The 17905-nt window shown below is 37.0% G+C and overlaps 1 protein-coding gene across 1 annotated transcript in view; it reads right to left on the bottom strand.

Moving 5' to 3' along the window:
- The window catches only part of grik2 (glutamate receptor, ionotropic, kainate 2), a 257567-nt gene that overhangs the window by 110592 nt on the left and 129070 nt on the right, over positions 1–17905 (bottom strand). The window contains exon 7 of the mRNA XM_065246360.2: positions 6159–6302. Coding sequence (XP_065102432.1) covers positions 6159–6302 — 144 coding nt within the window. The remainder of the gene's footprint in view (positions 1–6158; positions 6303–17905) is intronic.

Here is a 17905-nt window from a genome sequence, read left to right as displayed (position 1 = left end):
CTGGTAGAAACAGACTTTGGGTCACACATGTAGAAAACTGACACACTTTTCAAAATGGACTATATTTATACCTTGATATATCTTTAGAGAGTATTTGTAGGCATTTTTCTGGACTGAACAATAACTGCGTAACAATAATTTCTTCAGTCTGTGATTGAATTGGAATATAGCTGTGTGACCATTAGGCATTTATCCCAAAAACCAGCTCAATGTTTTTATTCAAAAACAAAAGAAAGAGACAATTGAGACTGACACACACACACACACACACACACACACACACACACACACACACACACACACACACACACACACACACACACACACACACACACACACACACACACACACACACACACGCACGCACGCACGCACGCACGCACGCACGCACGCACGCACGCACACATACAGTGATGGCAGTGTGTCAAGTTGCTTCTCTGCTACATCCTATATATCTTACAGCAATATTACTCCGTTAATAACATAATCATTATTAAAACGTTAATAATGAAACGTGCTTTATCATATTGCTGCTGCATTTAAAGTAGTTGATAAAAAGTTGATACAGGAGTCAGTGATTTTACTCATAATTCAGCATTGACTGGCTTAAAATGACAAATAGCATTATTAAGCACTTAATAGGAATGATATCTTCTTAGCAAAATAGTATTATCATAATACAGTAATAAAATTATAGGGACCACTAACTAAATGTAATTTATCTGTATGTTATAATTAAACTGTAAATACATATGCATATGTTTTAAATAAAATAGACCTTTACATTTCCTGTTGAATTTGCAGTAAAAATGGCCCAGGAAGGTTGTTGACTTTTGTTATTTAGCACTTTTAATGCATTCACAGTATAGATTTTCCTTCTGTCTGAATCTCAATTTATTTATAAAGCACAATAAAAGCAACGGTGGTTGTGTTGAACAATATCGATAACAGAGATAAAACACAAAGAAGACAATACAGCAATTAATGTTAAGACAAAAAGCCCATGTGGCCTCATCTTCCTAAAGATAATTTTGCTTTGAAAGTAATTGTGATGAGTTTCATCTAATAGAGAGCGATAAGCTGTTTTACAGTTTAAGGTCGGCTATGGCAAAAGCACGGTCACCTTTAGTCTTTAGCCTATTCTGATTAGATGATCTTTAATGTCTGGTTGGAGTGTTTGTACTCAAGAGGTCTGAAAGGTATGAATAAGCTAGTTCATTTAAAACCTTAAAAAACAAAAAGTACAATTTTAAATTCTTTACTCATTTCCCACCAGCCATTTTTTTGAAAAGTTGCCCGGCAGCATTTTTTGTGACTTTTATAAGTTTTAAAAAATGCCTTCCAGGAAAATTTTCTTCTAAAAATTTATAAACATACAAATATATCAATTGAAAGAACAAACCCTCTGCTTTTAAACAAACAATAAACAAACAAAACGAAGAAAAAAAACGTTTCATCCTATCTATATTTTTATCTTTGCTTATAAACTATTAAAGGTAGAGCGGAAGATTTTCTTTTTTTCAGGTGGATCATCAAGACTATTGGTCATCCCAGTTGTCAATCATTCTGATTATATGTTTACGTAAGGCTATCATACTCCACAGGTAAAGTTTGTCATGCTATTTGGAGAAATTCATTTAAAATCACTGCTAGTAAAAGTTGATTAGCGATGCATGTACGGTGTACATTTTAGGACATCCTAAGATTCAGAGTCAGGTGTCAGACATCAGATGAAAAGGCATCAGGTCTCAGAAAAACCGATGTCAAGTTTACGAAATTGCACAGTCATTTCTCAGACATCAGATGAAAAGGAGTCAGGTATCAGAAAAAACGCTATCAGAAAAAACGGAGTCAGACGAAAAGTTCTCAGATGAAAAGTTATCAGAGTCAGGTATCAGACATCAGATGAAAAGGAGTCAGGTATCAGAAAAAACGCTATCAGAAAAAACGGAGTCAGACGAAAAGTTCTCAGATGAAAAGTTATCAGAGTCAGGTATCAGACATCAGATGAAAAGGAGTCAGGTATCAGAAAAAACGCTGTCAGAAAAAACGGAGTCAGACGAAAAGTTCTCAGATGAAAAGTTATCAGAGTCAGGTATCAGACATCAGATGAAAAGGAGTCAGGTATCAGAAAAAACGCTATCAGAAAAAACGGAGTCAGACGAAAAGTTCTCAGATGAAAAGTTATCAGAGTCAGGTATCAGACATCAGATGAAAAGGAGTCAGGTATCAGAAAAAACGCTATCAGAAAAAACGGAGTCAGACGAAAAGTTCTCAGATGAAAAGTTATCAGAGTCAGGTATCAGACATCAGAAGAAAAGGAGTAAGGTCTCGCACAACAAAGCATCGGACAAAACGGCACCAGAAGATTTTACACGTGGCCCACCCCTTCACATGACATCACTTACCGGAAAACTTATCGCAAACTTACCGGAGATCAAAAAAGACTTATGAGGGCACTTTTGTTTCTTTAACTGTGTATTTAATTGTAGCCTTGACATAAATTGTTGTTGTTCCCTTTCTCACTAGCCTCTGTATAACAATGATTTATTTAACATAATTTGACAAAACTTGAAGAAATTTACAAAATGCGTAGAATGATGATGTTTACATGCATGAAGCAAAGCACTGCGATCACTGCCAAAGAAGTCTGAATGTGAAATAGCTAATAATCGCGTTTTTTAATTTTAGTTTTAAATTTATAATAAAGGTGCAAAAATCATTAACAAAAATATGAAAATACATCAATATTTTTTTTTTGGTTTTTTTTGGGGTATGATGTTCTAAATACAGTTTGAATTTAAATTTTGAAATTTAATATTGCATTTTAAAAATACAACAACCGTTTATATTTTATTTTTCATATCATGGTTTATAAAGGAAAAATGAATGGATGCAAAAGTACACGGACCGGCAGTTGCTGTAGTTTCTTTCTTTTTAATCCATTTTTGAATGTCCATGGTGAAATTAGTCATTGGCATTGCAATATACAACTTTGAAATTATGGAATGTTCGTAGCCTTCACGTTTGCTTTCACATACCATCCTTAACTAAAATATTGCTGTTTTAGCTTATTATTCACTATAGGAAGACAAAACACTCCGCAAATGTGATTTTTAAATAGCACATTTTATCATTAAAATCCCATTCAACATTAATGGTGATCTGAGGGGGCGGTGCCAGATAGTGCCAGATAGTGCCCCCCGTGGCGCCGGCCCTCACGTTATACAGGGATTAATAAAGAAAAACATATCAATATCTTTATAGTGGCGGTACGCGAAAAGGCGTGATCATGTGTAAAATCGTGTTTAAATAAATCATTGTTATACAGAGGCTAGTGAGAAAGGGAACAACAACAATTTATGTCAAGGCTACAATTAAATACACAGTTAAAGAAACAAAAGTGCCCTCATAAGTCTTTTTTGATCTCCGGTAAGTTTGCGATAAGTTTTCCGGTACCTGACTTTTTTCATCTGATGTCTAATGCCTGACTCTGATAACTTTTCATCTGAGAACTTTTCGTCTGACTCTGTTTTTTCTGATAGCGTTTTTTCTGAGACCTGACTTTTTTCATCTGATGTCTGATACCTGACTCTGATAACTTTTCATCTGAGAACTTTTCGTCTGACTCCGTTTTTTCTGATAGCGTTTTTTCTGAGACATGACTTTTTTCATCTGATGTCTGATACCTGACTCTGATAACTTTTCATCTGAGAACTTTTCGTCTGACTCCGTTTTTTCTGACAGCGTTTTTTCTGATACCTGACTCCTTTTCATCTGATGTCTGATACCTGACTCTGATAACTTTTCATCTGAGAACTTTTCGTCTGACTCCGTTTTTTCTGATAGCGTTTTTTCTGATACCTGACTCCTTTTCATCTGATGTCTGATACCTGACTCTGATAACTTTTCATCTGAGAACTTTTCGTCTGACTCCGTTTTTTCTGACAGCGTTTTTTCTGATACCTGACTCCTTTTCATCTGATGTCTGATACCTGACTCTGATAACTTTTCATCTGAGAACTTTTCGTCTGACTCCATTTTTTCTGATAGCGTTTTTTCTGATACCTGACTCCTTTTCATCTGATGTCTGATACCTGACTCTGATAACTTTTCATCTGAGAACTTTTCGTCTGACTCCGTTTTTTCTGACAGCGTTTTTTCTGATACCTGACTCCTTTTCATCTGATGTCTGAGAAATGACTGTGCAATTTCGTAAACTTGACAACGGTTTTTCTGAGACCTGATGCCTTTTCATCTGATGTCTGACACCTGACTCTGACATCTGAGGATGTCCTAAAATGTACACCGTATGCATGGCACAAGTCACAAACCGCGTAGACACGGTAAACATATAAATGTATGAGCCATGCCGGCAGCAACTTGTAAACAGAGCGATGAGAAGAACTACGCTTGTGCATGCTCTCTCTCTCTCGTAAAAGTTAAAAAATCTTTAAAAAATTTGGGAAAATCTTCTGCTATACCTTTAACTCTTTCACCGCCAGCATTTGTAAAAAAAGTTGCCAGCCAGCGCCAGCGTTTTTCATGATTTTCACCAAAGTTTAATGCCTTCCAGAAAATGTTCTTCTTTAAATATATAAACATACAATATACCAAATGAAAGAACAGACCCTCTGCTTTCAAACAAAAAAAAACGTTTCATCCTACCTTTAGTGGTTCTTTTGCAATCAGCTTTTGAATATGGGTAGGTTTTTGCAAAAACACCACATTTTGAGCAAAAAGCAGAGATAATTCCATTTTTGTGACGGACTTTTCATAGAGATCCCATTCAGAGCGATCTTTAAAACAGACACGGACATGCAGCCGCTTGCCATAGGGCAATACTTCCGGGTTTAAAAAGTTGCGGATAACCTGGTGGATAATAGCGGTATTGCGGAAAGACGGAAAATCTCGTCATTGGCGGGGAAGCGTTTTCTCTTAATTGACGAGATATCTCGTCAATGGCGGGGAAAGAGTTAAATATGGGTAAAATACAATAATTACAATTGATTAAAATAATTGCATTTTTGTGAAGGAATTTTGATAGAGATCAGATTCAGAACAATTATCAAAACATACACAGAGTTTATAATTAGTAAATAAAGTTTTTTTCATAAATTGGGGCATCTAGGGGATAATTGTGGTATTGCGGATTAACATAAAAAATTATCAAGAACCCTTTTTATGCAAATGTTTTCTCACAATTGAGGAGATAACTTGTCAATGGTGGAGAAAGATTTAATAAGTTCTTAACCTTTGCAAGGAGCATGAAACTAGATTTGACTACTGCATTTACCCGTTTATCAAAGGTCAAACCGAGATTTTCTGTATTTGAATCACATTGCATGCACCTTGCTCAAGTATTGCATTTACCCCATTCGCTCTGTTTTTTAGGCCAGTAGCAGACATCCATCTAGATGAGCGCTGTGCCACGTTCAAAAAGAATGAAATGTCGTCAGACAAGCCCCTCCATTTTATCTGCTCAATAGAGAAGCTCAGCACCGCAGGGTTTTTTTTTTTTTACAGCCCCAGGCTCTGCTTGAAGTCTGGACAATGAAGATCCGTAAAAAGGGCAGAAGTGTCTGGGCTGGGGTCATCCCAAAGAGATTTCAGTCCATTTATACACTGGATCAGGAAGACAAGACCACCTTGCTTTGATATATCTACTATGTCTTCAGCAGTCTTGGGATAACATAGGGCAAATAATGAAAGGCTTTAAGTCAGTCTAAATATAGGCATTAGAATGACAGGGAGAGTTCAGATTAGCCGTCCTAGTTTTTCTCAAAATAGCACAGAGAAGAATAATTTCCGGAGATTAAGATAAATTTGCTGCCGCCTTCTACGGAGCTCTGAGAGAACGATATTCAGTCTCAGAAAGAAGAAAACACACATACACAGGTTTTGTGTGCTGTATTTCCATGCAAACGGAAACCGCATCTTCTTCATTTAGTGTATCTGAGCTGGTGTAGCACTGTATGGCATTTAACTAATAACAAGTTATAGGTTATAGTTTAATTTTAACTGTAGTCAGCTCCTGTCATGTAAATTGGGATCATTACAGATTGCACTTCGCTACCAAAAGTCACTTATCTTTTGTTAGCATCAATATGATGCTGTCGGTCAAATGGAGTTGAAATGTGTAATGTGTAAAGCAATACCTCTTTGATGAGAGTCATGAAGCGATTGCCAAAGCGCCAGGGCTTGTGACGGTTACACTGGAGTGAACTGACGGTGATTTGAGGAGACTGTTGGACGGCCACGGCCACCACATGCACGGCGTCATACATCAGGGCAGCATCTGTCTGGAAACACACACACACACACACAAACGCACGCGGGTCATTCCTCCATCAGCAATGCACCTGAAGCTTTCAGGCTGACAAATTCAGCATTTTAACAACATGTTAAGACTTTGATGCATCGCGTGATTGGAGCTTCTTCAACTCAATGGCCAATCACAGATTACATCAAACAGTGTGAAAGTGTATGAGAAGCCTTCAGCTGAATGCCAAGCCCACTGACAGCCCACCATACCGGAGACCTCTCATTCCACAGACCAAAATAAAATCTAATTAGTGTTTGCCTTGGATGATTGAAAAGCAATCACAACACCCAGACTGGGCCAGTATGGAAATCATGCCTGAAAGGCCTTCAGAAATTGCTATCCTGTCAAATAAATCATAGCCAAACCTGTCATTTTCCAGCTTTTGTCTCTGATTGTCTGCCGTGAGTTGTGGCTAAACACGGGGGTGCCCTAATAATACCAGCTTGTTCGTATTCTTGCACTGAATCTGAATCTGAATGAAGACTATAAGAGTCAATAAGAGCTGACCAAAACTACATTGAAAACATATGATCAGACAAATATCAAAACAAATATCAGTAAATACTTACACAAAAATATATAATACTATTCAGAAACATAAATGCTAGCTTAAAACCTAATAGATTTAGTAAAGTTTTTGTAAAATAACATTCTTGTTTTAATAAATACCTAAAGTTTAAACATGTTCTAGTTCAAGTCTGGGAATGATTGAGTTTTTTCCAGGACAAGTTGCTGAAAAGCAGGTAACCAGGAGTGCTAAACTCTAAATAAGTCACTGAGACTTTCTCAGTTATCCCAGTTAAATTGTCCACTCAACATCTCTATAGCATAGACTGGAGAAAGGTGTAGGGAAAATCACAAAACCTTAATTTATGAGAGTTGAAAAAAAGTACAAGGATTTTAAGGGTGACAAATGACAGAATCTAGCTTTCGGCACTTCTGACAGCCAGCTCAGCCCTGTTAGCAGGACATCAACTCGAAATGTAAGATTAAACTACTGAAACAGTCATTGGCATTGTCAACCTGTGTCAAAAAGTTCCCTACGTAGACAGCATTTCAATGCATCACAGCTTTGCTCTGAAGACAAAGGCTGTTTTAAATGATAAGCAATACATCCAGTATGGATGAAGGTAATCTCAGACAGCACATCCATATACATGTACAGCAGACGGCCTGTTTACTAGCTGTCTGATGCATTCTGCACACTAAACTAAAAAAGACTTTGTCCTGCTAAACACTTATCTGATGACTTTAAAAAGCTTTCACCACATACTGTATATGGCACACATGTGTAGTGTATTTAAAATCTAAACATATGTTTTCTGTACAGTCATTTGCAGAAGGATCTGTGCTATCCATTTATTTATGTATGTATTTTCAGCATGGTCTCACTGTTAATACATAATATTAATATGTAACTTTCAAAACCACAAAACTTACGTTTTTGTAAATACTTTACAGTAAATAGATGCAGAAGCGTACAATGTAGATGTGTTTGCAACATTTAATCGTAGAATTATTCGGTTTTTACAGCTACAAAATGTAAAACATTTACAAATCGTTCATACCATAAACATTGCCAAATAATATCCATTTTATCGGTAATGTTACCACCCTACCCCAAACCTTACCCTAAACCAGGGGTGTCCAATCCTGCTCTTGGTGGGCGGGTGTCTCTGCAGAGTTTTATTCCAACCCTAATCAAACACACCTGATCCAGCTAATCAATGTCTTACTAGGCAGACTAGATACTTTGAGGCAGGTGTGTTGAAGGACGTTTTAGCTAAACTCACAGGACACCGGCCCTCAAGGACTGACTTTGGACACCCCTGCCCCAGTTTATGAAGTACAGAGAAATATTAAAGTTATTAATCCACGTTAATTCAGCTTCTAATCTAAAATTTTAAAAGAGGGGAGCACTGGGGCGAAAGTACTCTTTTTTCAGAAAACCATCATTTTAAAAGCTAGTGTTTTAGACAGATATATTTTTGCTGTGCTCAATAATTCACAAGTGTGGTCTATCAAATACTAGGTTGAATTTTGAACAAATGTAAAACAACTTCAGTATAATTTCACTTTGAACATAAGTAGCACATTGTTACTTTTGACCCTGTCAGTTGGGACGAAAGTAACCCACAGGTGGGTCAAATGTAACACAACGAAACAAGATAGATTTGTGCGTTACACTTGTTTTTAGGACATATACACGATTATGACCTTGTTAATATGTAACTGCAAACATATTTTCTCATTTATCTTTGCAAAAAATAATGAAATTACATTTTCATTTAAAATTTCAGTTTCATCAAATGTTTCAAAATCAACCTGACAGTTCATACAATTTTAATTTTGACCAATTAAAATTGCAAAAAAGCAGCAATACTTCAATAATTGTGTTTGGTGGCAAAGGCAAATTGCCTGGTGTTTAGATTGTAAACATACAGTTTTAAATTACATTCAAATATATATATTTCCAGTTTGAAAAAGTTCACTTTAAAAATGCACCACTTGGCACTTTATATTACATAAAATATTATGTAAATTATGCATTTGTTTCAGTCACCACTTGCAAATAATGTAAAATTATCTTTTGACAGCCTAATATTTTGTACCCAGTGTTCTAGCTGATACCACCTTTGACATGGTTCACTAATGACTATTAAAGGAAATAACCCCTATAATATAAATACTCAATCTAAATGAAAATGAAATCACCACTGAGATGTGATTATTGTCCTGCTTTTGACTCAGAACAGGGGTCAAAATGGATACAAGCGGTGTCTGTGGTGTACGGTAAGTTTGGCTGGTGGCTTTTTCACGTGGCTACAGAGCTGTCAATCACCCTCCTACCTCTGTCTACACTTACACACAGATCGGCTTCATAATCACTCGTCCGCCATTCCACGTCTGTCAATCAATCAGAGTGCAAAGCGGCGGTCGCCGGTCATAAAGGATGAGGAGACGCCGAGTGGAGACACAGGATGAGCCGCTGTCAGGCAGGAACGTGCCATGAATTCACATGACCGATCACCCCCATTCCCCAGATCTCGGCATCTGGCTTGGCTATTAAAGGGGGACAGCCAGGACTGCAGAGAATACACATTATCCTTAGTCACCCAGCCCACCGGTGAAGCGCCGTACGTCAATGAGGCGAGCTTATGCATTGTGAATAATAAATAAGTAATAACATCAGACAAACAGAAGACAGGGCCTCCACCAGAATATTAAATGAGCGTCGCTATTATTCGCCTCTGTGTGTGTGTATTAGATCTGCTGTGTGTGATAGAGCGGAGAGAAGATGGCAGGAATCAAAGCCTGTGGTGCATTCGATCTCTACCGGGAGGCATTTCTTTGTTTTCTTCAGATTTTCATCAAAGCTTTATGAATCTATCAGCCCGGCTTACTCTATAATGAAGCAATACGGCCAGCCCACAAAAGCACGCTAAAGACAGATTATTGTCCTGGAGATTTTAGAAGATAACAAAACAAAACTAATCTTTACCAAGATTTCTAACTTGACTTTTTAACATGCCTGTTAATCATTGGAAAATTGAAATAAAATTACTAACCCTAAATATTCTTATTAGCCATGGAATTGCATATGCATAATTGATAACAACAGAATATTTTGAAACAATCAAATTAACACATTGATAAATAATCCTTTTTTTTTTGCTGTTTTTTTTAGGTAAATATGTACTAGATAAATGTAATTGAAAGGCAAACCTGTTTAAGACCTAAAGACTTTTAAAAATAAATGATACTAAAAAATGAGTAAAGTCTTATTGTCCTACACATGTGACAGTCTGCTTGTCCTTGTTTTTGTTTTTTTCTTGTTATGTAGTTTGTAGTTATTTTATTTTGACTAAATTCATTAACAGTGTTACATTGATTCATGTCCAGCACTCCATCAGATGTGATAAAACAGGTGATTGTCAATGGTAAGATTATTGCTGTGAACAAATACTTATTTTGTTCAATAAAGCAAGTTCATCTCACAAACACACTGCAAAAAAATGACTTAATTAGTATTTATGTCTTGTTTTTGGTAGAAATATCTTAAAATTCTTAAATCAAAATGCATTTTGTCTAGTTTTTACATTTATTTACTTATTAAAAAAGTTAAACTTATTTCAAGATTTTTTTCTTACCCCATTGGCAGATTTTATATTATTTTAATTTATTTGCTTGTTTTAGTCACAATTTCACTTACAATGTATATTTTTTGTCTAAAAACTTGACTTTATTTCTCAGATCAATTTATCCTTTGTGTTTCAGTTTCCTGATGTCTCTCTTATCTGTCCTTCATTCCTTTATCACACTCTTAAAAATAAAGCTGATTCAAAATGGCATATTGGAAAAATTTGTTTTTGCTAAATGGTTCAATAAAGAACCTTTAACATTTTATTTTAGCATAAAAGTTTCTTTGTAGTGAATAAAAAAGGTTGTTTAGATTATGAAAGCTATTTTAAGGACCTCTATTCTTATAAGTGTACAATTCTTCACTTGTGTATTTTGGTCTTGTCTTTTCTAAATGTCTGGCATTTTCTGCCTCAGTACTTTGTTTCTGTTTTATTGTGTTTAAATTTTCCAAACTCCATTTGACTCCATTATATTTTATTACTTGTTTTAATTTAAACTATTTTTTGCTATTTAGATAAGCTGCACAGAGACAAAATGGAAAGCGAGAAAAGGAGAGAGATTGAGGCAGAGTATTATAAAGGATGATGTACATTTCCGTAGCCGAGCCCAACAGGCAGAATGTAAAATGATTGAGTAATACAACCACTTCACTCTATAAACATCTCATTAAAATCAATTATGTCACTCCTGAATGAAATCAAAGCTAAAGACTTTAAGAGGCGCAGTTCCCCCGTGTCAGCCGATGTAAGTCTTACCTCACATCGTATTTCTTTGTTCACCTACTTCACACTTGCTCTCCCACTTTCTGCTGAAAGATTTAATCTCTTCTGTTAGATTGCTTTCAACACATTTATGAACTGTTCGAATGTGGAGGTCTGCCAGCGAGATTTCTGTTCATCTCTGATCAAGGTTTAGGATAAAAATGGTACCCTGTTGTTATTGCAATATCACATCGTGAGCAAGGCTCGCTTTAGCATGAATTCAAATGGTCTACTTTATTTAATCTCAGACCCAAACAATGAGAACAAAGTTTTGTTTTTTTGTTCTTTAAACCTTTCCTTGCGTATACATATATGTTAAAAGTCATAAGTTCTAGAAAGCTGAACTTTCATTACATATACAACATTCACTTGATCTTTCAAGCAGTTCAAGAGCCAAAAACACAGGTTCTTACTCAAACACCTCACCCCCCACAAGATTTAGGCCCAGTTCATACTACAGCATTTTCATTTTAAAACAGCATATTTAAATGAAAACGATCCTCGTCTGTATTGGCATTTCAGAAAAGATCTCCAACTGCACCATACATGATCGATTGATCACGCGCACTGGGCATGCGTGTACAAAGTGTAAAAGAGCTTATTGGTTTAATAATAGCTTGCACATGCAGGCAGTCACAGTGTTTTAACTCTTTTAATCTTTTCAGCTGTTTGTATTGTAATTCGTAACTGAGCCGCTGGTTTAAGTTTATACTGCACGTGATGAAAGCAGACAAAGCGCTTAACTGAGCGCTAAACACATTATGACACAATGGGCCCTATCTTGCACCCAGCGCAATTGACTTTGTCAGTGATGGATGTATCATTCGTATTTTGCACCTGCGCACCGCGGGTTTTCCCTCCTCAGATGCACGTCGGCAAACTAGGGAATGAACTTGCGCTCCCTGGGCGATTCAGAGCAAAAAAGGAGGCGTGTTCCGGCGCAAACCATCCCTGATGCTATTTTGCAGTTTCAAAAAACAATTGCGCCACTGACCAAAAAAAACTAGTCTAAAGTTGCGCGTTGTTCATTATGCTATTTTAAGGGCGCATGCTTGACCATAATGTATAGCGTGCACAACGCACACCAATTTGCTTATCTAATTTACACAGATGCAACAGTTATTTTTTCAAATTATAAATTGTTACAATAAAAAATATTAACACATGAGATAAGGGAAATCATAGTGGTGAGCATTGTGGTGATAGTTTTTATTTATTTTGTCTGGCTGCGTTAAAAAAATTATCATGCAAATAACGATTAAAATATTTTCAAAAGTTTGTTGCGTGGCTGTATTACCTTTATTTTATGTAAATAATAATTAAAATGTTTTAATGTATGTGAACTTGATTTGTAAGTGTACTTTGGGGTTGGATTGCTTGCGTTTCTTGGCTTTCAGCGGTGAGGGTGGACGCAGCGATGTCCTCTGCTGGCGTCAGGTCATGTGTAGAGGCAGATCCACCTCCTGTTACACAGCGTGCCCGATTTATGCTGGCAAGCTTGGGATTCCCCCGTCTCCTGACATCATTGTAGCGCTTGCGGCGCAACGTCCTGGGGATGCCAGCTGATGAGACAATTGTGGCTATTTCCTCCCACGCCTGTTTAACCGACGCTGATTTGGGCGGGTTTCTCCCATCCCCATACAAAACAACTTCTCTGTCTTTGACTGCTCTTACAAGAACGTCGGTCTCCTCGGCTGTGAACCGCTCCTGGCGTGTGCCTGGTAAATCCGTCATAATAATAGCAACCCGCCATGGAGCTTGCGCCCTTGCGTTTAAAGGGAATGTTGGATGACGTTCTGATTGGTTTATTTGATGTTACGCCCAAACCACACCTATGAATAATGAACCTACTTCAGACCAACCCCTTATTGATTTGCGCCTGGAGCAAGAGTTATTTCTCCCGCCGGGAAAAAAGCAACAGCGCCCAAGATCCGCTCACAAACTCAATTGCGCTTTGCGCTTCGCACTTGCGTTTCAGATCGTCAAAATAGGGCCCAATATCTCTATCAGGATACTTGAAATGCTTAAAATGTATAATAGTTGCTGGCACCCGGTGCACTATTTAGTGTGCAAATCTATGTTATATGTCAAAAAAACAAGTGTAATATAAAAATCTGTCTTGTTCTGTTGTACTACGTTTGACCATCTATCAGGACCGAAAGTAACAATGCGCTACTTATGTTCAAAGTAAAATTATACTTAAGTAATTTTAAATTTGTTCAAAATTCCACCTGGTATTGATAGACCACACTTGTGAGTTACTGACCACAGCAAAAATATATCTCTGTCTAAAACATTATCTTTTTAAATGACATTTTTCTGAAAAATTTTATGTTTGCCCCTGCTCTCCTCTGAGTTCAAATGACTTGTAAATCTGAGCTGATTCAACAAAAAATTTAAGTCAGCAAATAAATTTTTACAGCATTACACACATTGCACCTGTAAAGCCACAAAGTCCAAGTTTGATTTTGTATGGTCTTTATAAATGATTTTGTTGACCTCACTGTGTTGGACAGTCCCTTTTCCCTTTCTCCGAACACAACCAATGCTTTTGCAACCTAAACATGCTGACCCTAACCCCAGACACACAAGGAATCTTCCCATAGGGAGGCTTGTGCACACAGAACATCAGTAGTGCTGTCAATCATTCTACACTCCGCTTACACAGCCTGGACTGCACACAGGATGCTGATGCTGAGGAATATTACTTATGTGTTTGTGAGTATTTTGTTCGACTCCCAAGGCTAGCATAATAAATACTTCATGGACACGAGACTGTATGCGTGTGCATGTGTATATTTGGAAAGCGCCACTCAAGCCAGAAGCCAAACAGCACAAGCACATCATGTGAAATATAAGCAATGCTGAAAATATGAAAATGTGTGTTTGTATAATGGCCAAATTCATAAAGTTCACCATACAATCAAAATGAGCCACAAAACAAAATAAATGCATTCAAAAATGCTAGTTTTTTATGTTGTTAAATAAATGTCTTTACAATAGGTGTGTGGGAGAAAATGATTTAGCAAAATAAAAAAATGAACAAACACATTATTAGTGAAAAAAATATGGTAGCATGTTGAAAACTACACCATTCTGCTAGATTTTTGCAATATTCAAACCATTATTTATTTTCATAACGGGGAAAATATTCACAATTTTCTTTTTAAAATGCAGGTGGGTTTATTACGTAGTTCAGCAGAACATCTCCAGCATTTTTATTGAGTTTTGCCTTTGTGTGGTGAACTTTTGTTTGTTTTGTAAATGTATCTGTGCCCCTTTAGACCACCACAGTTTGTGATTACTTTACAAATAAAAAAACAACATGACATTGTGATTAGGTCTTTAGTTGTGAAAATTTTATTGTAATTTTTTTCCATTTTTAATAGTAGCCTTGTTTCAACTATATGTAACAAAGCTGACTAGAAAAAAAACTGCAGAATTTTTTTTGGCCCAGTGTGTATTTGCCAACGTCAAAAATAAATGTATTCATGATAAGTAGCTTCACATTAATACAACACATGATGATGTCTGTCAGCAGAAATATCAGTATCCTTTCAGGCTGTTTGTGTGTTTGATACATGATGGGGTGTTGGCCCCTGAGGCCCATCCTTTTCATCGTTGGCTATTGTGGTGTTGGGGGCAAATTGTTTTGGTACTCTTCTCAATTCAGAGTAAACAATTCTGACATTGGTGTCCCACATACTGTACACACAATAACACACACATTTTCCTATTATGGTGGGGATATTGCATTGACCTCTACTGTTCCCTTTCATTGGAAATCAACGCTGTGTCATGATGCTTACGCTATGGGAAACGCCTCTAGTGTGACGGTTTCACAACAATTCTATAGGCCAATGAAGAGGTCAGGTGTTATAGTGTAACCCGTCACCAAGACAATGACAGGGCAAAGGCGATATACAGTCATACAGTTTCATTGTCTTGAGGAAGCAGCATGTCTCTCTATCTTTGTGATAGTTTGTAAAGAAATGAAAAAGGAGATGTGCATTGCTGTGTCACCATTATATTACAGGTATCGACATGAATAAACAATGGGTTAAATATTTGGGAGCAGAGCATGGCACATGGATGTGTGCACTGTGAAAACTGCACATTGAAAATATCGCTTGACTCATTCCTTGAGGGATGGCAGTCAAGCGTCTGTGCCTCGGGTTTCAGGTATGAGGTGACCTTGTACTTCGATCATGAGGACTGCAGGTGGAGTTGGCAAAGCTGGAGCTTCAGAATTACAGTATTCAAACAATCCATCCTTCTCAAAGTCCAGGGACTAGCCTTTTCCACCTAGCAGCCAACGTGCAGAGATGCACAAACCAAGCAGGACATGTATGAATGGTCAACAACTGTGTCTTGTTGGGTTCATTGGACTATGTGGGCAGCGAGCAGACCATGTTATTATCTGTATAGCTACAGTGTCTTCTGGGCAAAGGAGCAGTAGAAGGTTGGACTGTCCTCATCACCTTTACTTGCAGCCTGAATTCTTTGTGACTTCATAGCTTCATTGTACTTAATCACTGTATCTTGATGACTGGCAAATCTTAACTCAGTCCGAGGTATTAAGCCCAGAATACACTGCAGAATTTTTGCCCTCCTATAAGATGATTACCTTATCACACTGTGCAACATGGATCGTTTAAACTTGGGTACGACAGGCATGTAGACAACATCAGCATGTAGTACAATGATGACACGGAAGCTTTGGCTGCTGCGTCACATGTTAGCGCCACGTCACTAGCATGCGCTCATGGTAAACAAATACCAGCACACAGGTCGTAGCAGCAACATACTGTGTGGTGATCAGGCTAAATTTCTGACACTGTCATCTTTGGACGCAAGACCAGGAAAACGGCCGTCTTTGAACCTCTCTCACTGTACGACATAGGACCACCGATGAAGAGCCACGATCACAGAAATCGCAACGATTGTTTCACGATGGAAATCTTTCGTCTGGGACAGACAATAATCCTGCAGTGTATCCCAGGCTTTAGCAGTTTAAAGTTGATGTTTTTGGTGATTTTAGTTGTCTAGGTTAAAGACTGAGCCACAAGAAAAGGGTTCTTTATCCAAGTCAGAGGATAACTTTTCCCAACAAAAATCCCAGTTATGAGTGAGCTTCTGTCTCCGATGCAAGGCTTGTTTTTCCACCCTGGACTTGAGATATAAAACATAAAGATCTGCTGATTCTTTCAACACATCACTTACTAATACAGAGCTTAATATTTTTCTATTCTTCTATCTTTATCTTTTTTGTCCTTAAAAAAAACTTGGTTCATTTATAAGTCGCTTTGGACAAAGGCATCTGCTAAATGACTTAATGTAAATGTAACCTTTCTTCCAACTGCAATTTCCTTAATGGAGCAAAAGAAAAGCTGTATGTCTGTTGTATATAACTCCTAGGTATTACTATGTGATAGTTGGATTAACTTAAAAATTACTTCAAATGGGTAACACCTAAAAAAATTTATTGAAAAAGCTAAATTGTGTAGGTCAGGGGTCACCAAATGGCCTCCTTAAGGGCGATTTATAGTCGTGCGTAGGTCCTACGCCGTAGCTACTCTCTGTGTATTATTTTTCTTGCATTTTGTAAAGCACCTTGTGATTTTGTATCTGTGATGGGTGCTATATAAATATTTACTAGTCAAAGCTAGCTGTTTTCCTGTTAATGACAAAACATCTTTCTCTACTTAATCGTAATCTCCAAATTCCCCATTTTCTCAGGCCCAAAAGCAAATGATAGAGACTCCATTATTTATAAATAAACTGTAATAAATGGCCTTCATTGAGCTAAATGAATCATAAAATTGCTTGATGAGGGCTGCAGTAATACCGGTGTGTCATTGTTATGAGAGTGAAGGTTGAATGTTTGAATCTAAACAAATTTCACCCAACCATCAATCATTCAAATGTGTGTGGAAAACTGCAATGAATTACAGGATTTTTAGTAGTGACATCTTTAGACATTTATTTTTAATCTGGTCTTTTTTATTGAGATTTACTGTAAGGGCATTATACCCTAAAAGGAAAAAATCACTTTTCTTAATCTTTCTAAACCCACATGCTTTGTTTCCATTAAAAACAAATGAAAATACTTTTAAAAGAATCCTCATACAGCTTCTTTGAAAATACAGTAATATAGTGACCACATCTGTCAAAATCCAAAACAGATAGAAAGATTAATTTAAAGAGATACTCTGCAGTATAATTATCTCATGATTTACTCATCCTCAATCCATCTGAGATACATATAAACATCTTCTTTCAACACAATCCAAGTTATATAAAAAAGTCCTAGCTCTTCCAAGCCATTTCAGAAGAACCATTTCTGACTTTGAAGCCCAAAAAGTACATCCAATTTTTACAGACGTAATCCACACGGCTATAGTGGGTTAATAAAGGACTTAGGGCAATCGATATAATTTTTTTCTCTCCTCCGTGTCTACCCGTTCACTACGGATCATCAAAAATGTATATTTTTCTTTTTTTTTATCAAAATCACAGGCCTGCAGTTTCCTTTTTATTCCAGAGACCTTTTCTTTTGTGTTTCACGATAAAAATAATAGCGAAAGGGTTACATTAGGGTTATTAAATAATACAAGTTACGCTTCTGAGATAAATGATGAATTAATTTTTCATCCTATGTAGCTAGAGAGCCAGA

This window comes from Paramisgurnus dabryanus, chromosome 13 (genome assembly GCF_030506205.2).
Source record: "Paramisgurnus dabryanus chromosome 13, PD_genome_1.1, whole genome shotgun sequence".
NCBI classification, from domain to species: domain Eukaryota; kingdom Metazoa; phylum Chordata; class Actinopteri; order Cypriniformes; family Cobitidae; genus Paramisgurnus; species Paramisgurnus dabryanus.
The sequence above is the reverse complement of the archived record's forward strand: the minus strand, read 5'-3'. Positions and strand labels throughout refer to the sequence as shown.